The 23778-nt window shown below is 44.7% G+C and overlaps 3 long non-coding RNA genes and 1 gene segment (V, D, J or C); 1 reads left to right on the top strand and 3 right to left on the bottom strand.

The window, feature by feature from the left end:
* LOC109490378 overlaps positions 1-18206 on the bottom strand; it is a 139661-nt gene extending 121455 nt beyond the window's left edge. Inside the window, 2 exon segments of the C gene segment in view lie at positions 17662-17949; positions 18049-18206. Of these exon segments, the coding sequence occupies positions 17662-17949; positions 18049-18127 (367 nt within the window).
* The window catches only part of LOC117795175, a 140080-nt gene extending 116524 nt beyond the window's left edge, over positions 1-23556 (top strand). The window contains exons 2-3 of one of the 2 annotated variants that reach the window (XR_004619025.1): positions 4594-4605; positions 23431-23556. This is a non-coding gene — a long non-coding RNA (uncharacterized LOC117795175). Of the gene's footprint in view, positions 1-4593; positions 4606-17660; positions 17796-23430 lie in introns of those variants that run through there. The other variant, XR_004619024.1, reaches the window with a different exon arrangement.
* Positions 11775-12218, bottom strand: LOC105239731. Its single transcript, XR_004619021.1, has 3 exons — positions 12162-12218; positions 12008-12069; positions 11775-11806 (listed from the first exon to the last, which is right to left on the bottom strand). It is a non-coding gene; the product is annotated as an uncharacterized LOC105239731 (long non-coding RNA).
* Positions 15836-16519, bottom strand: LOC117795169. Its single transcript, XR_004619018.1, has 3 exons — positions 16395-16519; positions 16151-16298; positions 15836-15976 (listed from the first exon to the last, which is right to left on the bottom strand). It is a non-coding gene; the product is annotated as an uncharacterized LOC117795169 (long non-coding RNA).
* Positions 23557-23778: the final 222 nt, after the last annotated feature.

Here is a 23778-nt window from a genome sequence, read left to right as displayed (position 1 = left end):
TAGAGCAGCAGTAGGAATTGAATAAATTACCGTATCCATGGGACCAGGGCAAGAAGAGGCAGTACAGAATACAAGGTAAGGCTGCGGGGGACAGACTGATAGAGGATCACATACAAAGAACTTGAAATCGGGCCAAGAAGGCAAAACCTTCTTATCTCTTAACCCCAGATATCATCTGCTTCCAGGGGCACATGGGAGTCTGGAGCAAATGGCAAAGTCAAACGTATGTTGTGGCATCTTCCTGGTGAGAACAGAAGACCTTGGGGAGAAATTCTGTTGTTCTGGTGCACCCCAGTCCCTGCTTGGAAAGTAGATTTGAGGGTGGTGTCCCTGTGATTGCCGGCTCCCTGGGGCCAGGGTCCCTCTGATGTGGTCCAAGGTAGCATCTGTGGGCCTCCCTGCTTTACCCTCTGCGGACCCACGGAGCAGGTGGGCTGGTCGGGCTGGTTTGGGTCAGGCTCACTAAGATTTCTCTGATGCTCAGCTTTCCCCAGCCCAGAACGTGCAAGCCTCCCCGGCCCCAGCTCCGTGAGCTCCCACGCCTTCAGCAAACCACTACAAACGACCTGCCCTGCCGTTGAAAATCTGTCCAGAGCAAAAGCGTCTCCACGAAATAGAGGACGAAGGCTTGGTCTTTAATTCCTTCCTTCTCAGCCAGCATTCAAAGCATCTGCAGCTCCCCGAATCTAAACCCAGCGCCATGGTTTAACCCTTAAACCCTCTCCTCCCAAGGAGCTAGTTCAACCCCTCTAGACTCCAGACGACGGCTAAGCCACAGTGCCTCCTAGTGGCCGATGGGAAGAAACAGCACCGATGTGCCCTCTTGTCAGGACACAAGGCGAGTTGTGCTTTGTTTCACTGAGTGCAAGGGGTATGGGCGTACGATTTGTTAGTATTAGAAGTCAACAGCTGATGTTGTCTTATTGAGGCCTAAATGGAACTGAGAGTTAGACATTGGAGCCAGACATGTGGACTTGATAACGTCCTTTTTGATATTGGTAAATAATAGAGCTCAGATGTGAAAGCCAATGGGCTCACACTATACTGAGTCAGAATTTAACTCATTTTCTCTCTCCTCCAAACTGCAGCCTACCTTGTATGAAAAAGAGAGTTCTACACTAATCTTGCATGTTGAGAAAACACCAAGGAATCGATCTCTAGGTACCAGAAGGAAGGCACAAAGATGAAGAAAGACCAAAGAAAGATGAAGAAATTAAATGAAAACATTTATTTCCCTTCCCATAGAGAAAAGTCGATAAGGAATAGGAAGATTAGAACAGGAGTATTACTGGGCCGCCTGGCTGGCTCAGTTTGTTAAGATCTGACTTCAGCTCAGGTCGTGATCCCTGGGTTCTGCTATTGAGCCCTGAGTCTCCCCCTCTCTCTGCCCATCCCCTCTGCTTGTTCTCTCTCTCTCTCTCTCACATGCAAATAAATAAATAAAATCTAAAAAAAAAAAAAAAAAAAAAAAAAAAAAAAAAAAGAGAGAGAGAAAGAGAGAGAACAGGAGTATTCCTTTAGGGAAGTCTCCCAAAATAGGGAATGTGGAATAAAGTGATGTCTCAGGAGCCTGGGTTTAAATGAGGAAGATGGAGCCACTTGTCAGTTATTCTCCCAAATCCAACCACTGCCCCTTGGGTGTACTCATGAAACACCAGCTCAAACATGTCGCGACAGTGCAGCAATTAAATGAATTCCAAGTCCATTCTGTGTCCTCTGCCCAAGTCTAAATATTCACTCCCTATTCTATTTCCCATCCTGCCACATGGTCCAAAGGCATGCCAGAGGTTATGGGATAAAAGTAAAAAAGAACGGGGCGCCTGGGTGGCACAGTGGTTAAGCGTCTGCCTTTGGCTCAGGGCGTGATCCCGGCGTTATGGGATCGAGCCCCACGTCAGGCTCCTCCGCTATGAGCCTGCTTCTTCCTCTCCCACTCCCCCTGCTTGTGTTCCCTCTCTCGCTGGCTGTCTCTATCTCTGTCGAATAAATAAAAATAAAATCTTTAAAAAAAAAAAAAGTAAAAAAGAACATAAAAGTACTCCAATAATACTCCAATGATAAATACTCCAATAATAAAATGACAAAAATCAAATGTCTCAATTTGATTATAAATACCCTTTACATTTAAAAAAAATTCTCTAGTTGAAATTAAAGCTTAGGTATAACATATCATGCCATTTACGTTAAATACAAAGAAATCATAAACTAAGAATCTGCCATTAATGAATTTTGATTTAAAATTCCAAATAAAATTCCTTGACCTCAGTCCCTAGAATTACCAATAAGAGCGCTCAAATCAATCCTTCTGTTGTTAGCCAAATAGTTGGGTAAAATAACAACATTGAAAACCTCAGTTAATTACTGTCCCAAAAATATAGTGTGAGACACAAGAGTAGAATCTTGGAGAAGGTCAGTGGCTGGAGAGGAGAGCATAATAGTCTCTTTGCCCTTGGGGTCATTTGCCTACCCTGACCAGTGCTCACGAGGCTGACTCACCAGCCAGGGAGACAAAAATCAAAGTCCAGAATGAACCAAATGGACATGAATTAACAGATTAAAGATGAGCTAGACATACATCTGTTCTCCAGGCCACCTCAAGCCTCAAATTCTGATTCAGGTAACCCCAGGTCGTTTATACCCTCACGCACTTGGCAGAAGCAAAATGAAATTCCCTCTGGAGGAAGATCCATCCATCCTAGCAAAAACTTATTTCTACAAATCTAGTGTCTGGCTCAAAGCCAAAGATAATCAGATTCATAAGGAAAAATACAAACACCATGAAAATACAAACATCATGACTGAGAAGGAGCAGAAAAAGAAAAAATGATAAAAATAGCCCCACAAAGATGTCAGATGTGAAAATGTTCAGACAGACTCTGAAACAACCATATTTCCTATCTACGGAGAGATAAAAGACGATCTTCGAAAATGTTATTGGGCTAAGAGTAACCATAAAATAGAGTGAATGAACAAAGAAAAAGAGACAAACAAAAAAAGAGTCTCAAATACAGAGAACAAGCTGGTGGTCACCGGAAGGGAGGTGGGTGGGGGGATGGGGGAAATAGGTGTTGGGGCTGAAGGGGCCACTTATCACGGTGAGGACTGGGTCACGTGTAGAATTGCTGAATCACTGTATTGTACACCTGACACTACTATAACCTGCTATGTTGATTAACTGGAGATATATATATATATATATATATATATATATATATATATATATCAGCAGATTGGAAAAAGAACCAAATAAAAATCCTGGCACAGAGATGGTGGATAGCTAAGTTAATCAATAAGGTTGTCAGACAAGTAAACTGGATGAAAATACCGGCAGAACTGGTACATGGACATAAATTAGGACTTGCTTCGTGGTTGGATAAGAAAGGAAGTAAAGCCACTGGGGCTGAGGGGCAGTGATGGTGTTTTCAGGGAAGTCTCAGTAAGCTGCTTTCTAAATAGTTCTAACCAGTGGTTCCGAATGACGACCACTATTATCTTAGAGAATCCGACAGAATTTATAGTGGAAGATACGGATCTCAGCATGAAGGGTGTTAATGGGAGAGTTCATTGGAGGGCATAAGTGGGTCGGGGGCAACTGGTTGTTTCAGAAGTTTTTGCGAAGGAATAGTAAGTGCACGAGGGAGCTATTTTGATGTGGTCGAGTGAGTTGGAGACGTCCTCAATGACTCCCAATCAGTGGGCTTGAGCTGGGGCACAGGGCTGAACAGCGTTGGTTACTTTGAAGAGTTAGGTCACTCTGGAGAAAGAATTCATTTTGAGCGAAGATTTGGGAGCCGATGTCAGGATAGCCATTGGTGTGTATTCCTTTGAAGTCGGAAAAGGACTGAATAAAACAGCTGAAATTATCATCACCATCATCATTAACAACATCAGGAGAACAGGGAAAAAACGTTCTCCAAGCACATGCTGTGTGGAGACTTAGACGCAGAAAACTTCCGACGGCAGGGGAGAAGCTGGAGAGCAGTTTGCATCATTTAGACGAAGGTAAGACCCACAGGGGGAGAGCCTGCTGTTAACTACTCTCGAAGAACCACCGTCTGTATTAGTAAAGTTGATTGTACCTGTTTTGTGATCGCATATTTTTATACGGGACAGCTGTCACTGGCCCTGGGGCCTGAGTGTGTGACTAGCCACTTCCAGTTTGGGACCCTTGAATCATCACCAAGAAGGACTTCTAAACCCTGAGTCATCCTTATCTTCAAACAACATTTCGTTCCTCATGTTTCAAGAAATAACCCCCGTCTTCCCTATACATGAATCATAGCTTATCTCTGCAAACCCACTTGTGTCCCTCGCATAATGAGGGATAAGGGAAGGCCTCCGTTTAGAGCTTCTGTGAGCCGAAGAGAGGGGAGAATCAGAATGTTTTGTGTGCAGAAGGGAAGGGCCTCTGTGGCGCTGTGGCTAAGTTAGTTGCTGGCACAGAAACATGAAACCGAGTCCCCCAGCTCAGCAGGCTAGATCTGGAGGGTGGGGTCTCCCCCTTGGGCCCCCCCCCCCCCTGCAGAAAATCAGTTCTGAGGCACCATGAATCATCTACTGTGGCCTCTTCTCAAACGGAATCAGAAGCTCCAGGCCCTGTCCCAGGTGTCGATCCCAGTAAAGGGGTCTATGGCCAGAAACAGGATCACACCACAAAGCCACCGCCTGGTTTTTTTCTGTGCTCTTACATCTGGGAAACTGAGTGACTCCACCTTCTATGAGTCCTGTGGGGAGACAGAACTTGAAAATAGAAAAACAAAACAAAACAAACAAAACAAAACAAAACGGAATAATTACTGGAAAGATTAAATGCAGAGAGATCTTAGTGTTCTAAGGACTCACCCACCCCCCAGAAGAGAGAAGGCGACCCAGCAGAGAAGGCTGGTGCCCAGGGAAGGCTCAGGACAGGAATTGAGGTTCACCAGGTCAGGGTCCCTTGTGGATATGAGCGGAGGGGACATCTTTGTCCCCAGGAAGCAGTTCCTGTCATGACATGACTGTCTCTGCAAATGGCCACAGACTTAGAAACCAAGTGTTAGAAACTAACCCGTATTTAGAAGCTTATTTAACAGATCTGTAGACTGTGTGTACGTTCATCCGAGCGTCTTCACGCATGGCTCCAGGGTGTGAGCGGTGGGATTGACCACCACGTCTCCTCGTTTCCCACCACCTTCTAATTCTGCTGGCTGTTTCCACTTGGACGTATCAAACACAACTCACATGTGAACTATAATGTCATAACCTCTTCATATTTTCTGGAATCATCCTTCTCTCTGGACACTTTTCTTTCACCAGGCTCTCCATTGTCCCAGTCACAAGAGCTTAGACAGGATGGAGGCCCAGGAAATTGCCACAGCATTGGCCTGGAAGCACATGGAACTAAGTGACGCACTCAAAGGTAAAGGGATAAAATGACCCCTGAGCTTAGATTAAGATGGAAGCTTTTATTCCATCTGAAGGTCAAAGACTAGTTTCCTCCTTGCTTGCACCAATCTCCACGGTGCTTTACGTACCAAGGTCTTCATCATGTGGCTTCCTGTACGTCCAGTTCATCAATGTAGTATCTTGAATAGTATCTGGGAAGGCTGGAAAACTCTCTAATCCCCGAAAATACCAGAGTGGATATAATAACAATAAATACAAAAAATAACAGATCTTCTGGAATCTTAAAGAACTTCTAGCTTAACTTACAAACTGAATTCAGTGGTTAGTATCTGGCTTTCTTCCTCTTCTCCTCCTCCTTTTCCTCCTCCTCCTCCTTCTTCTTTTTAAATGGGGCAACATTATTTATAAACACACTTCCTTCCCCTGTTTGAATGATGAGCTAGGAAGAGCTGGAGGATTGGAGAAAGTCCTGGAATGAAACAAGAAAACATGTGTCCAGAGAGGTGGCAACAGTACAGCCATGTGCTCAGACATATTCTGCCGAGTCTCAAAAACTTAGGGCTTACATGTCAGGGTTATCGAGTGAAGACCTGGAGATGGAGAATTATCAGAACCACCTGTTTCCCTCGTAAATTTCTCTCTCATTGAGTAAAAAAGCAGTTGGTCTGAGCCTAACTGGCACGAGTTAATATTTCCAATATGGACAGTTTCTTCATATCAAGATGTCACTACTTATTCCGACCTGTGACCAGGGGTTAAAGATGCCGAGTGACAACAACATTCAGGTGGATGAGGACTGGGCAGGTGCTGGAGGGGCCCATCAGGCTCCCTAGAACATGCCTGAAATTGAGGCCTGCCTGTTCCAGGAAAGGCATTCCCCATGTATTCCCAGACCCCACCTGCCTCCTGGGCAGCCCAGCCGATGAAATCCACGACCATGACAAAAGCCATGTCAGGTCAGGAGTGGGGCATCTTACTGTTCAAGGAGAGGAGTCTGGAGTTCTGGAAAATCTGATCCTTGTCAAGGATATTTACTGCCAGCAATTGGAGGCAACCTAGATAAGATAATTATCTACTCTCCTCCCCTACATTCCCCTTACATCACCCTATACAGTGTCTAGGACACACAACAAGATTGGGTTGGGTTTGGGGTGTAGGGGCATAGCTAATGCTTCTCTGATGCTCTCCCAAGGCAGCTGTCCTCCATTTGCATGGATGTCCGAATGTTCTGTGGGCTCCTGTCTCTGCTGTCTATACTCCACGCAGGCTCAGTGATTTACTACCGTTCAGGTTTCATCGCTGAGCAGAAACCCTGCACAAATGAAGGAAGAAAAGTGTCGGTTTAATACGTCACATTCCACTGGCCTCTCCCATCTGCAAACCAGCGGTTGGATGAAGCCATATTTTTCCTTCCTCAGCTTCTCAGGCAGCACTAAGCCCCACTTCCAGGGCTACTGCTTCTCCACCAACCCTTGATGTGTCTCCTGATGGCCAATGGCTCAGGGTGGCTGGGCTGAGGCCCTTCATCCATGGCTCAGGGAGCCTCGTGTAGCTTCTACACAGCCTCATTAGACTCAGGCTCGTATGGACGGATCTCATGAAGGATAGTTCAGCAGGTCCAGTGTTCGGGAAGGACAGAGCTTGTGAGGGACAGATTTCATGGGGGTAAATCCTCCCAGTCACATCTGGTCCTCTTATCTCCTCCTCACGTGTGCTGTTCAACGACAACTCGGGGACACACTTCTTTTCCTCTGTTGATGGTCAAGTCAACTTCCCACTTTGTGAGTGCTTCACTAACCTTCAGGGCGTTCTAACTCTCTAGACACAGAGAAAATGGTCCCACACACGTGCTGCGAGGCCTCTTAGCATTCGCTGCGGGTGGAATTTTGTGCTCATCTCAGACATAAGAACTGTTTTGTCCTCAGACTTGTCTTTTGGGACATCTTTCCAATCTTAGACTGTCTCCTGTGGGGAAAATACGCTATAGGGCTGCAAGAGGTCTTGTCTTATACATTCATTTCATGGTAACCGTAGGATATCTCAGAGATTAAAAACAAATGTAGTAAGTACCACCATCACATTGGAGTACGGCCAACATTGTGGGACCGTAAGACTGTTCCTCCAACTTCTCACCTAAGGGGAAGCTGAAAGAATAGTAAAATGAACAGAATAAAATAAATCGTACATCTGTACACCAATTGCTGACATTTTAGAATGTTTGCTTTATCCCTTTGTATACATTTTACCTTTACCTTCTGGAACATTTTATCCTTAATAATTCAGTGGGTCTCTCCTATAAAAAGAGGACATCCTCCTACATCATCACAAATACCAGCATTACAACCAAAACAATATTATTACCTACTGCATACTTCACACTCAACTTCCCCCAGCTGTCCTAAAAGTATCCTTTAGAGATTTTGACTTTTTCTCTGGGACAAAATCAAAGATCGTGTGGTTGATCAATTTGGTTGTCAGGTCTCCTTAGTCACTTTTAAGATAGGCATCTCTGTCATCAACTTACCTTTCATGGTTTTCACGACTGATTTTTTGAAGAGCCTGGGCCAGCTGACCGGTTAGATGGGCCACAATCAGAACTCCTGCATTATTCCGAGTTAAATATCTTGGCAAGTATACGCTGTAGGTGATGCTCTTAGTACTTTCTCTGCCCTGGATCTGGAAGACACGATTTCGGCCCTGTTCCTTCTATTGAGGAATAACCTTTAGAAATCAAATACTCTGCAATGTGTTTGCCCATTGGTACTGGAAGCACGACCTACGAGGAAAATAAAACAATTAGTTGGCTTTTGAATTTTCCTAGACCCTTCCATGGATAGAATTAAGAACTATATCATCTTTAAAATCACAAGTTCAGGGGCGCCTGGGTGGCTCAGTCAGTTAAGCGTCTGCCTTCAGCTCCGGTCATGATCTCAGGGTCCTGGGATCGAGTCCCACATTGGGCTCAGCCTGCTTCTCCTTCTCCCTCTGCCTGCTGCTCCCCCTGCTTATGTGTTCTCTCTCTGTCAAATAAATAAATAAAATCTTTAAAAAAATAAAAATAAAATAAAATCAAGGGGCGTCTGGGAGGCAGAGAGGTTAAGTGTCTGCCTTCGGCTCAGGGCGTGATCCCGGCGTTATGGAATCGAGCCCCACATCAGGCTCCTCCGCTATGAGCCTGCTTCTTCCTCTCCCACTCCCCCTGCTTGTGTTCCCTCTCTCGCTGGCTGTCTCTATCTCTGTCGAATAAATAAATAAATAAAATCTTATAAATAAATAAATAAATAAATAAAATCACAAGTTCATACTGATACCTCCAATTCAAATCAGAGCAGAGTTCTTCCTCATCTTTCCCTGTTTTGTTTTTCTTATTATACCTCCCTTCTCTTAGTAGGAACCCTGGTTCCCCACAACATCAGTGAATTTACTCATTTGTCTCTTCTATAGTATATTATGAATGTTTCCGAAGTACTACGTGCACTGAAAACATTTCCAGCAACAACTCTCCCAAGTGAACTTCATCCTCAATCTCACTGAGCCTCATCACGGTAACACCACTAAAATATAAAGACAAAGCGAGACTCTGAAAGACGACCAGACAAAAAAGACATTACTTCCAAAGAAGATTTACAAATGGCCAATAAGCTCATGAGAAGACGCTTACCACCACTAGGCATTCGGAAAATGCAAATCAAAACCACAGTGAGGTTTTACTTCACACTTACCAGGATGGCTATGGGGTGGGGGGAGGAAGAGGAGGGGGAGGAGAAGGAGAAAAGCAAGTGTTGGTGAGGATGTACGGAAATCGGAATCCTTCTATATTGCAGATGAGAATGTAAAATGGTGCAAATGCTGAGAAAAACAGCTTGACAGCTTCTCTGAAAGTTAAACATAGAACTACCATATGACCCAGCAATTCCACCTCTAGGTATACGCCCCAAAGAATCGAAAATAGGAACTCAAACAGATACTTTTAGGCCAATGTTCATTGCGGAATTATTCACAAGAGCCAAAAGGTGGAAACATCCCAAATGTCCACCAACAGATGAATGGACACACAGATGCGGTCTATCCATACAATGGGATATTATTTGGCCATAAAAAGCAATGAAGTTCTGATCCAGGCTACAACATGGATAAACCTTGAAAGTGTTATGCTCAGTGAAAAAAAAGCCAGACACAAAAGGAAGAATGGGGCAAATTCACACAGACAGAAACTAGACGAGATGTTACTAGGGCCTGATAGGAGAGAGAGGTGAAAATTTTCCAGTCTGATAAGTTTGAAGTCATAACTTATTTCAGTATACAATACTTTGATTCTGAGTAAGGCTGAGAGCCTTATCCACATGTTTGGTGGTAATTCGTGTTTACTCATATGTGAATTACCTAGATTAAGTACTGCCATTTTTATTGGGTTTTCTTTCTTATTAAGAATGAGAATTCTTTATTCCTTCTGGATACCATTAGACAAGGTCTGCTATGCTACAGAAACAAAACAGATCTTAAAATCTCAGCGGCTTAACTCTGTAGAGTTCTATTTCTCATGACCACAGAGCGCAACGTGGCGTGAACGACCTTCTTCAGTGGTTGTCCACCAAATGGCGATCCAGTGAGCCAAGCTGCTTCCATATTATAATTTGGCAATCTCTGACTTGTACATCCCGAGTTCACCACAGCGTGGGAAAGAGAGTTGAAGGGTGTCTGCACAGAAAGTAGTTAACACAGCCTGAGACTGTTGTGCTCAGAAAGGCTGCTTGCAAGATGGGCCATTGGCTGCCATCTGGGGACTTGGCTGGTAACGTTATCTGTGCCGATACCAACTTTTCCCAAGACGGATGGTTCACTTTGCCTAGACTGTTCATGCAAATACATGCTTTATGCTGAACACCAGATTTCCTTCTCGGAAGCTACAATTTTAGTATGTGGTGGGCAGTGGGTGCCCATATCTACAGCCCCCAATAAAAACTTGGCCATTAAGTCCCTAAGGGGCTCCCCTGGTAGAAACACCATACCCATGTTGCTGCCTTTTGGTCATTGGGGTAAGTGTGAGCCCTGTGTGACCCCCCCCCCCTCAAGGAGGAGGAGAACATAAGGACATCTGCCTGTGGATTCCTTCAGACTCCACCTGTGTCTTTTCCCCTTGCGATCAGCCATTGAATAGTTACTGTGTCGCTAATAACTCTTAGCTCTGACTACAACCAGATGCATCTCCCTTGAATCCTTCCAGTGAATCTCCAAACGCGGGTGCAAACTTGGGGACCCCCAACACAGTGCCACAGGATATTCTAAAAGGCAAGGCTTGGAATTGACTTAGATAATTTTTACATAGTTCCCATTGTTCAGAACTTGGTCGTAGGTCCCCAACTCCATAACTGCAAGGGAGGCTGGGAATCGCGGAGCCGCCATGGGGATTTGGTGAGCCGGAATGGCGTCGGGCATGCTGATTATCATTGGTTTGCACTCCTCATGTCTTTTCCCAGTCTGTGGCTCACCTTTTCATTTTTATGGTGTGTTTTGATGTAAAAGAGTTTCATGCAACCGAAATTATAGTTTTCTTTATGGTTTGTGTTCTTCTGTGTCTCCGCTTAAAAAAAAAAAAATCCTTCCTCAAATAAATGCCTAAAAATAGTTTCCTTAATTTCTTCTAGTAAAATTTAAGTTTTACTTTTCATAATTAAAAGTAGGCCTGAAATAGATTTTCATATGAGGGATGAAGTAGAGATCCAGAAGTAAGAGGGAGGGGCATATGTTTAGTGAAGAAATAGCCTGTAAAAAAAGATTCCAAGGGAGGAAAAGAACATAGGGCATACAAGGCAATAACTGAACGTGTGTGAGTGTGGCTGGGGCAGAGAGAGCCGGGGAGACTGTGCAGGGTGATGGTGGAGAGACAGGGGTGGGGGCTCAAACATTATAGGCCCTTGCAGTGCTATTGCCTCGCAGAAGAAACACAGCCAGGAGCAGAGACCATATCCGTGAAGGTCTACGACTTATAAGTTGAAGGGTAGAAGGGGCTGGGGAAAGGAGTAAAGAAGTCACTGAAACCCAGAGGCGAAAGAAGAATGTGGGGGGTTTGAGATTATCAAGGGAATCTCCATGTATCCCAACTAAAGATACATTTTCCTTTCTGTGAGTGGAAAGAGAGACCAGCGAAAGAAGGAACCAGGGAGCTAAGGATGTTGGGCTGACGTCCAGTCAGGCTGAGACTGGTGTAGGGATGGACTTCAACCCTGAGGGTCGTATTGCCCACTGTCGTAAGTCTCCCATGCCGGCAAGAACTCTGTGACTCCTCCGGAGGCAGGGCCTTCTTGGGGCTCAGGCCAGGCCTCGTGAGTTCACGGCCTCAGTCTGACTACCCTTTATGTGCAAGGAGGAGACAGCTGTGCAGCGCTGTGGGGTAAGTGTTGGCACAGAAGTACACGGATGTCTGGGAGGAGGTAACAGACAGCAGTATGAGGTGGAAATCCTCCATATTTGATCTAAAGACAGTGTACCCATCGGAGACTTCTCCTTTCTCAGTGCTGCCAATATTGATTGAATAATAGAGCAGCCTCAAACCGTGTCCCAGGTCTTGTCGATACCAGTACATATAGTCATAGTTCTCCGTCTGGTGACATCTCAGAGTCACCTTCTTTCCTGTCCTCGCAATCTCGTATCTTGGACCCTGGGTGACTCCAGCATCCATGCATCCTATAATAGCGACACAGGCTAATGTCATCTCAGGAAGAAGGCTTGTGCTGAGGTCTTGGGAATTCCAGGAAGGGAAGTCCGCCTGTACTTACCTGCCCACAGGAGACAAAGAGCCACGCAGAAGAGCCTGGTGACCATTTCAGGTGAAGGGCAGAATCTCTTCTAGCTTTGTTTTGGGGAAATAGAACTTGGGCTCCCAGTCACTCAGTGACGTCACTGTCCTTGACAAATGAGTAAGCTACAGAGGTAACCTGCCACACCCCTTCCCCACAGGAACGAATCATTAATACGTACAAAGTTGAATGTCTCAGAAGGGGGAGAATTTGTTAGTTTGCTTTTTGAAGAAATCTATAGGTGTATATACTTCTCCTCTACCTTTTATTGGGCCAAGACACCCAAGATGGCCGACTCTCCCGCCAAGATTTAAACCAAAACCTAGGCGGGAAACCGAAACCCGTCCTACTGACTTTCCTCACCCCCCAGCAGTACCCAATAAAACCCTACCAGGACTCTCCAAGACAGACTTTCCCCACCCCCAGCAGTACCAATAAAAACCCTCGCTGCCCTGCCCTGGGCGCGACTTCCCCGACTCCCCCCTCCGAGTTGCGGAAACTCGCCTGAGGGTGCACACAATAAAGTTCCTCCTAAAGGACACCCTCGTTTCCTGCCCTGGGCGTGACTTCTCCGACTCACCGCTCTTTCCTGAGTCGTGGAACTTCGGCCCGAGGGTGCTTGCAATAAAGTTCCTCCCTCGAACCACGTTTGCCTTGCGGTCTTGATTTCATTGGCGACGAGAAAAAACCTAACATCTTTTAGTAAGGAAACTTGTTCTCCTATGGATAATGATACAATTCCTTATTTGTATAATGTTACAATTTTTTCATAATATTTCTGTAGACTAAGAAATATTATTATGATGGTCCTGGTTCCTTGATGACTTTTCTGCACAAAATTTGCCTCCAAATACCTTTTAGTTTTTCTCTTTGCCTTACCTCTGGATAATTGGATATCAGCCTACAGTGATTTTCTTGTTTAAAATAACCATGTCCAGAAAGTTTTCAAAATCTCAAGGTCAGGGTCACTGGAATTTGAAGAATTATTTTATGTTGTCTCACAATGCTCTGAGTGAAGGGAGCCCTGCCATCTGTACTCAGGTCTTTATGCTCTCATGACTCAGATCGTTCCCTTTGTCTCAGACAAGGCCACGGAACACCTGACCACGTTAGTTCCATGACTCTGCTTTCCGTGAACAAAGAGGAAGCTCATTAGCGACATGGATGAGCTGTTCAGCCACAGGTTCACATGTCTGAGGCCCCCAGGGCCACAGAACATTGTTTCATCTCCATTCAGAAGGTCTTGCACCCACCATACTTGCTCTAGTGTCAAACTTAGAGTTCGTCAATATCAGTACGCACTGTTATTTCCTATATAGGTCAGATCTCAGTGTGAAGCGTCTCTATTTCTGTGGCTGCATTCTTGACATACTCCTACAATCACGCAACAGTGAGAAAGCACATGGAAATCAGAACTCGGATACAAAGGAATGCCACCCAGAAAGCCTTGTGGCTGCGGCCTGGCAAGCCCAGGAAGGACTCTCCCCTTATGCCCAGGACTCAGTCCCAGAAGACTAAGAACCACACAGCAAAGAAGTCTACTTCCAATGGCTGGGTTGGTGTGAAAAAAAGGGGAGGGATTTTTTTTTTTAGGACTCACATTCTTTGGGGGTAGGTTACATGAGATCTCAGAGACCTGAGGATTATTCTCATAATAAAGTATGACCTACCCAGAGTATCAGTATCCTCAATGATACCTAATTTCTTTAGGGAGATAAGCATTTACCAGGAATACTTCTTTGTAAATTTATTTTTTATTTTTTATTTTTTTTTAAAGATTTTATTTTATTTATTCGACAGAGATAGAGACAGCCAGAGAGAGAGGGAACACAAGCAGGGGGAGTGGGAGAGGAAGAAGCAGGCTCATAGCGGAGGAGCCTGATGTGGGGCCCGATCCCTTAACATCGGGATCACGCCCTGAGCCGAAGGCAGACGCTTAACCGCTGTGCCACCCAGGCGCCCCTGTAAATTTATTTTTAAATTAATTATTGAGTCACAAATTTGTCACAAATATGCTTAAAACATAGACCTCATCTCGAAGTTTTGTCTGTTTTGGGTTTTGCTTTGGTTTGTTTGTTTGGGTTTTTTTTTTTTTTTTTTTTTTTTTTTTTTTCCGCTGGTGTTTCCCAAACACCCGGAACGTTTCCTACACATCACGAACAGTGAAGGGTGGTTTAGCCATAAAGTCAATGAAGAATAACTTTAGGCCCTTCTCATTTGCACAGGACCTTTCCAAGACGTAAAAAAAGATTTTTTTTATTATCTTTTTCAAAGAGCACCTAAAATTTATAAGGTTTAGTCTCCATAAGACCCAGACCTGCTCTGGACATGTACTCAGTAAGCGTTTGTGGAACTAATGAAGAAAATCGAGGCACACTGTACTTTTGTAAACACAACCCGAGTCTGTTCCGTCACAAATAGGTTTGGAACATTAAGGGAGCAGAGACCTGTATGAGTCTGTTGGGAATTCAAAATAAACCAAAACGAACTGGGAAAAGATTCATTCATATATGTTATTATAAGACTCTGAAAGGAGGGATGGCAATATGAATGAAAGAAAAATGGCGGTCTCTTCCAAAGGGAAGGGTCTTCCAGTGGTCACTTTATTCCATCACTATCAGAGAGCCGGGAGGATGAAACAGGAGAGGAGAGAACCAGGATAAAGGAGCAATATTGAGGATAGGCGGGGGTCTCAGGAGACAGATTCCACTGGGGCTTTCTGAGAAGCCCATGCAATGTCTCCTCGAATTGTCTGCCTGAATGCAGACCTGGAGGTTTCGTGTCTCAGCTCCTGTCCCGCCTCCTGTCCCGCCAGGAGCATTAGCATGCCTGCAGCTAGACCTATGATGTCACAGACAGCCCTGGAGCAGAAAGCCCCGGGATCAGGGCCTGTGTGTGAGGGGCGCTGTCAGCACGAGGTGAACCGAGGCAGACTTGCACGAACACATTGTCCACAGCAGTGGAAGCTGAAATCAGAGGAGGGACAGAAGGCACTAGACAGTCCACCGTTTTGGACTCTTGAATAAAAATGTACTTTCCTTTATCAGATCCTTTGTGTGACCACCAATCACACCAAAGCCGCAACGTTCTGGAATCACCACACCTTCTTGCATATCAGACTTAATATCAAACAGAGAGTGCTGTCATAGCCTCATTTTCTTATTCCCGTAAGAGGTAACAGTTTGCAGTTAATTTTACATAATACGTTATCAGACGACTGTATTTACATTTCAGATGACTTCCTGTCTGGAACATAGGTGATTCAGGCAAAAGTAATCTGTGCCTGCCTTTGATCCCAGAATTGCACCCAGTAAATAATGGTGCTAGACCAGAGATTTATCAGAGTTAACAGGGGAACTAAGAATTCTTGGGCCCATTCTTTGTGTCAGGCAATTTGTTTTATTTTCTCGCATAAAATCTTTGCAAGGCATATTACTGGCCTTAGTTTACGAGTGGGAAAACCCAGCCAAATATTTTCCAGGTCACTGGTCCAAGGCAGGTCAGCATATGAACAGATGGAAATCTCGGGAGTTCTCTTCAGCCGGTGGCCTCCCTGTGCAAATGACTGAGTCAGGGCCAGTGTCTCTGGAAGGCCCTTTGGGGTCAGTGTTCCAATTGTGAAGATGCCTCCCTGTACCCAAATGCAGAAGGGGGTTAGCAGTTAGGTCTGCGTGGCCTGGGTCTGAGTGCCAGTCCGGTATCTGTGAGCGGTGGCTCCTTCAGCAAATCGCCTACACTGTAACAACGGGTGTTTCCGCGTGCAGTGTGGATACGTTGTTCTATCTCGCCTGGGGCTGGAGAAAATGAGTGCAAATACTGTACTTCAGTATATGGCACAGAGAAAATGAGCAATAAACAAGGGAGTTTTCTATAAGTTCACAGAAAAGGAGTAGAATTAAAACAGTGTGCGTTCGCTAATAAGCTTAATGGCTATTTGCTAGCTGTGGCTTTCTGCTGTGTGCAGTTACCTGCGGCCCGGGCAGAAGGAGCAATTTCAGCTTTTCTGATGCAAAGTGATGAGGGACCAGAAGGCAAACGGAGGACAAAGCAGAAGCTGGCCCTCCCCCCGCATGGGATCTCTGTGACATTCCTCAGGCACTCCTGGCTGCCCTAAAGCTAAGGAAAGGAAAAACAGTTAACTTAAGGTGATCACAATCCTGCAGGACCTGAGTCTCCCTCAGTTTATAAGAACAAAGCATTTCTATCAATAACCTAGCTTCCAGAAGGAAATGTAGATACGATTAAATGTCCTTGTAATAGGCAGCCCATTGACAGATACTTGATGCAGGCAGAGCAGTAATGTTCCTCCAGGAAGTTCCCAACTGTCTTCATGTGAATGCCCTGCTGGAGGGAAAAACAACCTTAACTTGACAATGGCAAGGCCTCCAGTACCCTGTGAGCCTTCTTTAACTTAAGAAAATCCTTTTGAAATCTCTCTTTTCCTTACCTCCCCCAACCCCATAGTATATAATCAGCCACCCTTCACAACCCCAGGGCAGCGGCTCTTTCTGCCCAGGGGTCCTGTCCCTGTGCTTTAATAAACCACCATTTGCACCAAAGACTTCTCCAGAAGTCTCAAGAATTCTTTCTTGGTTGTCGGTTCCGGACTCCACCCCACTGAACCTCACCTATATTTCAAAACCTCATCAGAAAGTGCTAGATGTGAGATCGAGGGGCAGCCTCCGAAGACCCTCCCTCCTCCAGAACCCCCTATTGATTTAGAAGCACTAATCCCTGTGTAACTCCCATTCTGTTTGAGATTCCCAGAGGGCTCCTGTTTCCTTGGCCGAATCCTCTGATAGACTGGAAAACCCCCAGTCCCTTAGCTCCTGTATTGGGGATATCCTGGCCTCACCCTAATGGAATTGACGGGCTAGACACACATTCTCTGGCTTGAAGCTAGTTCTAGAAGTGGGCAGGCAATAGGTATGGTAACCCCACACCATAACGTGTGACTTCCCCACCACAGCTTAGCCCTTCCGGAGGTGGAAGGCACAGTGGTCTGAGACATCCTATTGACCAAGACCCAGGAAACACTATGCAATTTTAAGGAAATGTTGATTTCAGAGGCCTGGAGACCTAGATTTAACTCCTGCCTCTGAGACTTTAAATAGGAAATCTTTGGAAAGTCCATGAGTTACTGTTTCATATCTATAATACGGCATACTGAGAACTTCCTCATCTGTAAAATGGACATCCTAATGTTTGGCTTGCATTAAACACATCCCGTATACCCACACTCTAGCATAGCACAGGAGCTCCTGTCATTTGCCAGGGATTGCGAGAATATTCAGTGAACCTGGACCCTAAATGTTTGGGAGTGCTCTGGCTAAGCTCAGCAAGGCAGAGTGTTAGAAAAAACAGTTGAAGCATCTCTGGAACCTGGCTGAGGCCCCCTTCCCTTGCCCTCTTACAGCGTCAGCTGGGACGGGAACGTTTGAGTACAGAAAGCCAGCCACGCCGCAGGGCTGTGCCTAGCTGCTTGCGCAGAGATACAGGGCTGAGTCTCCCAGCTCCAGAGAGCTCAGGTCCAGCTGAGAGCTGTAGTTACCAAACTGTTGAGCTGAGAACCGTCCCGGTATGTCTCCTTTATCTCTCTGCCCCTGGTTGTAATACTCAATGAGGAACCGGAGGCCCTGCCCTGGCGCCTGCTGGTACCAGCTCACACTTAGGTGCCCAGGGATAGGATGGCATTTCAGAACAGCCTTCCCCCCCCTGCCTTGGATTAGGTGTCGGGGGGTCTGGATGACTTCAGCACCCACTGGACCTGTGGAGGGAAGAGAGAGCTGCTGATGACCCGGTCTAGGAAGGAATTTGAGATTCCAGCAGCACTTCGAGGGATGTCCCACCTGAGCTCAGGACTCACCTGCCCCCAGGAGACAGAGGGCCACACAGCAGAGCAGCTGGGTGCCCCTGACAGACTCAGGCAGGACAGGACCGCGCATCTTCCCACTCAGGGCTCTGGTCTTCCTCCCTTATCTCTGTTTGGAGGGCTTGCCTGTGATGTCACCGTTCTGATGTCACTGTCCTTGTCTGCTCCCGCAGGCACTCTGCACCCCCTGGGCAGGCTCAGCTGCTGTAGGCCGTCCTCCACTCTGTCCAGCCGCCTGCTGGGCAGCTGGGACTGGCCGTGCTAAGCTGGGGGGCATTCCCCACAGCTTGTCTGTTTACCTCTGTGCTCCCTTCTCTGCACCTGGCTTGGGTTCCTCGGGCTGCCCCACTGAAGCCTCATCCCACTGCACCAACGTAGCCTCCAAGAGAGGCCTTTACACAGAGAAAGGTGGAGTTCCCAGCTCCCTGTCGTGGCAAACACGCTTGAGCATCAGTTAATGTGAGAAGACTGTGATCGGCCCTTCAGGTGCCAGCCCTGACGCTGACCGATCAACTATCTCCTTGATGCCAAGAGCGAGGCAAGACCGGGCTTCTTAACCCTCCCTCTCCCAGACGCTGCCATCAGCGGCTCGCTCAGTGGACCCACAGCGCCCTCAAGTGGCCCAAGCAGGCCAGGTACAGATTTGGGCTCGGATCCAGCAGGGCCCAGCTCTGGGTGATTGGATGTCACCGTTTGCACGTGTTCGCGAGGGAAGCATGAAGCAAACGTTTTTCCAAGGAAAGAATACATATTCTAAATCTCACCCATTAGTGGTCTAGGAAAGGGGATACCAGCCGGTCATTAGATGCCAGCTGCCCTGGGGAAGGGATAGGACTTTGGGCGAATTGCTCTCTTTTTTTTCCCTCTCTCTCTTATTTTTTTTTTTTTTTTAAGATTTCTTATTTATTTATTTGACAGAGAGAGAGACAGCCAGCGAGAGAGGGAACACAAGCAAGGGGAATGGGGGAGAAAGAAGCAGGCTCCCAGCAGAGGAGCCCGATGTGGGACTCGATTCCCCAACGCTGGGATCACGCCCTGAGCCGAAGGCAGACGCTTAACGACTGCGCCACCCAGGTGCCCCAAATTGCGCTCTTTAACCAAAGGTAATTCCTGGAAGAGGCTGACAGTGGAGTTCTAGCAGCTAAAAAAATTAAGCAGCTGGGGAAATAAACCCATCACTCTCACCGAGAGGGAATTACATGTATAATAAGATATGTGCATTTTTAATATATATTAGTACCCTGTTCATACATATGTATATATAATATATATAGTAATACCCTGTTCACATCTTTTGCTCTTTTTTTTAAATTGAATTGTCTTTTTTATTATTGATTTGTAGGAATTCTTTACATGCTGGATACCTGCCCTTTCTCAGATAGCCATCTATCTATCTTAATATCTTTTGATGAACAGAATTTTTAATTTTTTGATAAAGAAAAACGTACTTTATCAATCAGAAGGTGTACAGATCATCGAGAATGTTGATCCATCTCATAATAATTTTTTTACGGCAAGAGTGTGCCAACTTTCTCTGTAAGCGGTCAGATAGTACAGGGCTTCAGTGTTGAGCACAGGCCATCTCTGAGGCCACCACTCAGCTCTGCCATTGTAATGCAAAAGCAGCCAGAGGCAGTAGGGGCAGGAAAGAGCAGGGCTGTGTGCTTACAAAACTTTCTTTATGGATCCTGAAATCTGAATTTCATGTAATTATCATATGTCACAAAATATCATTCTTTTTAATTTTTTTAACCATTAAAAATATAAAGACCATGATTAGCTTTGGGGCCATATAAAAGCAAGCAGAGGTCAAGTTCGGGCTGTGGGCCTTATTTTGCCCAGTCCCGATTGATGGAGTGAGATGAGGATTGAGATGATTCTTCTTCTTCCAGAAGAAATACAGTTCTTCCAGCACCACTCGTTGAAAACACTATTTTCCACTCTCTGTGCTACTCCTTGTGTTCGATCTGGGGATTATGATATGCATCTTTAATTTGTCATAGTCTACCGGCAAAAATATTTTATTAACTGTAGGTTTTTTATACCCTTTATTAGAGGAAGGAAGTTATTTCCAGTCACTCCTTATTTGCTAAGAGCATTTCTCAGCAACAGATGTTGGACTTTTCAATGGTTTTTTGAGCATCTATAGAGATGATAGTATGATTTTCCTTATTTTTTTAGTATTTGATATGGTAAATTACATGGATAGTTTTTAAAATATTAAACTGACTGCGCATTACTGAGTTAAACTCCACTTGGTCATGATGTATTGCCCTTTTTAAATGTTGTTGCATTCCACATACTAAAATTTAAAAGGACTATTAATCTATGTTCGTGAGGGATATTGGTCTGTAGTTCTCCTGCAGTATTTTTGTCTGATCTTGGAATCAGAGCAGTGCTGGCCTCAGGATGAGTGAGGGATGTTTCCCTATCCTTCAGTTTTCCCCCATGTATGACTTTGGTGGCATCCTATCAATTTTGATATTTTTTCATTTTTACGCTGTTAAAAACACTTTGTAATTTCTGTTTGGATTTATTCTTTGCCCCGTGGTCAAGAACCTACTTAGTATGACTTAGATGCTTTTAAATGTCCTAATTTTTATTTCAAGCCCAGAGTCTGTAGTCCGTCTGGGCACAAGATCACGTGTAGCTGCAAAGAACACATATCTTCCTGCCGTTGTGTGAAGTATTCTATTAACGTCGATTAGGTCAAGTTGGTCGATACTGTTGTTCACATCTTCTGTAGCCTTACTGACGTGCGTGTGTGTTGTTGAATCAATTACCGAGAAGTATTAAAATGATGGTTTTCATTGTGGATTTGTCTAGTACTCCTTGCAGTCCTACCCGTTTTGCTTCAGTATTTTGAAGCTCTGTTTTTAGAAGCATAAATATTTATGATTGTTATGTCTTCTTAAGAGATGGCCCTTTGTCATATGACCTTCTTTACCCCAGAAGATATTCTCTGCCCTGAAATTTACTTTGTCAGATATTAATACTGCTCTCCAGCTTTCTTTTGATTCGTAGCTGCATAGCACACCTTTTCCATCCTTTTACCTTTTACATTCTGAGTCTTTATAGTGCATTTCTGGAAGGTAGCACATTGGTTTTTTATTCAATATCACTGTCTCTGTTTTTTTAATTAGGGCGTTTAGAGTATCTTTGATGTGGTTATTGATCTGGTTACCTTCATGTCTACCATGTTGCTATTGGTTTTTTATTAGTCCTGTCTCTTCTTTGTTCTTTTATTCTTTTGTAAACATCTTCTTATAGATTAATTGGGCATTTTAATAATAATTCCCTTTTATCTTTTCTGTTGGCTTATTAGCTATAACTCTGTGTTTTATTATTTTAGCGGCTCTAGGGTTTGTGCTGTGTCGCTCTGCTATAATATAGTCTACCTTCAAGTGCTCTTATACCAGCTTACACAGATTACGAAAACCTTACAATGGTATGACACTCATCCATCATCCCCTCCCTGTCTTTATGTGACTGTTGTCATACATTTTACTTTTACGTATATTGTAAGCCCCACATATGTTGAATTATTTTGGCATAAACAGCCAGTTGTCCTTTAAAGACATTTGAATTTTTAAAAACTTGCCTTTGGGTCACTATGCGCTGGGTTTGGAAGTCCCCCCATAGCTCACCAATGCCCCTTTCTCCCTCCGTTTCATTATGAATCATTTACTATTACACCTTCGAGATCATTCATCTTCTCTTCCTTAATGTCTAATTTGCTATTAATTCCACCCATTGTATTTTTCACTATGGAAATATATTTTTATCTTCAGAAGTTTGAATTGGATTTCTAGTTAACTTTGCACATGTAGGATACGGTTATAGTAACTGTTTTCATACCTTTGTCCACCAGTTGGTCATATCGGGATTTGTTTCTGTTCATTGATTTTTCTCCCCATGATGGGTCATATTTCCCTGTCTCTTTGCATGCCTACAATCTTTGATTAGATGCCAAACATTGTGTATTTTACATTTTTAGGTGCTATTTATCTTACTTCCACTATATTCTTTGCTTTGTTCCATGATTCAGTAAGTTACTTGGAAACAAAAAGCAAACGTTCCTAGCAGACATATCCTCTTGGAGAACTGGACGAACTATTCCTAAACATATATGAAAAATACAAAGGATCGAGAGTGGTGAAGAACTCTTAATAAAAAGGAACAAAGCTGCTGGAAATTAGACCACAATATATCGAGAACTATTATCAAGTTATAGTAAACAAGACAGTGTGGTATTTGTGAGAAGATAGACCAACACAACAGATGAGAGGCGTAAGAAAACAGACCCACACATATACAATGACTGATTTCGGACAAAAGTGATATCACACAGTGGTGAGGAAAGTATTCTTCAACAGATAGTATTGTGTCAGTTGGAAAACCATACGCAAAAACATAGCTTGACTCCCTCACCTTTTCATATACTAATTGCACTTGGACTGCATATCTAAATGTAAAAGGGGCAAAATATAAATAAGTTAGAAGGAAATATAAGAAAACTCGATCATTTTGAAGTAGGCAAAGATTTCCTAGACACCAGAATATAGAATGCGAACCAAAAAGGGGGAAAAATGGAATGGTTTTGGATTAAGAATTTCTGTGCATCAAAAGCTACCATTAAGAGAGTGGAAGAGTGACCCACGGAGTATGCATGTGTGCACGCGTGTGTGAGCGTGTGCACGTGTTCACGTGTGTGTGCATTCCCACTGGAACCCCCTATTCCTCTGGTGGGAATGTCAGTTCACGTAAATACTTTGGAAATGTCAGAGTCCCAAATGGCTGATACAACTGTCATTCAGGTCTCCTTCGAATCACTTCCTGCTAACCCCTTCTCAAGTGCAGTGATATTTTATATGACCCTAGGTTAATGTGCATGGTTGCGGCTGACAGTTGTCCTGGATAATTGATTTCAGCGGCAATTGTTGCTGAGGATTCTAATGTATTTATCTTTACGGCTGGTAGCTACATATGGCCTTAGCAGTGTTCCACATTGGCTGGCCCACCCCTGGACATATAACATAGACTGAATTAGCGACGCTGAGGAAAAGGAGTTTAGTATAAATGTGCTGAAACCTCTTGATTTTGCCAGAGAACATGTCATGATACCTGGGACAAAGCTCTGATATTCCATCCCAATTATAGAATCTTAAACTGTATAAAGGAATCCAAGAAGCACATAAGCCAAAATTATTATAACCCAATAGATGTTCTGGTATTTTGAAGGTGATTTCCTGACTTTGTACTTTGAGCAGAACAGCTGAAGTCCCAAATGCACTATTACTCCTGATGAGGAAGAGCAGGGCAACTGTTCTGAGGTTTGTGAAGAGGAAGGAGGTGACTGTGCCCCACTGTGCTGAGACTGCTGGCACAGAGGTACACTGCCGAGTCCCCCTGCTCTGCATGCTGGATCTGCAGAGTGGAGCGGGTCCCCTCCTGCCTCTCGGCAGAGAACCGATTATTGGTCATCCCTGATTTGTCCAGTGGGTCACGGTTTTGGAAGTAAACCAAGAACTCCGGGCCTTGCCCCACGGTCTGTCGGTACCAATAAAGGCCAACATGACCAGAAATTGGATCACAGCTGAGAGTTACATTCTGGCCCTTCCTTGTGACCCTGTGCCTGGGGAACTGAGTGACTCCGGCTCCTGCGTGACCTGGGGAGACAGAAGTCGGGCACAGTAAGGAGGACATGGATTGTAGTCATGGCAC

Source organism: Ailuropoda melanoleuca, chromosome 1 (assembly GCF_002007445.2).
Source record: "Ailuropoda melanoleuca isolate Jingjing chromosome 1, ASM200744v2, whole genome shotgun sequence".
Classification (NCBI taxonomy): Eukaryota; Metazoa; Chordata; class Mammalia; order Carnivora; family Ursidae; genus Ailuropoda; species Ailuropoda melanoleuca.
This window is presented reverse-complemented; position numbering and strand designations above follow the sequence as displayed.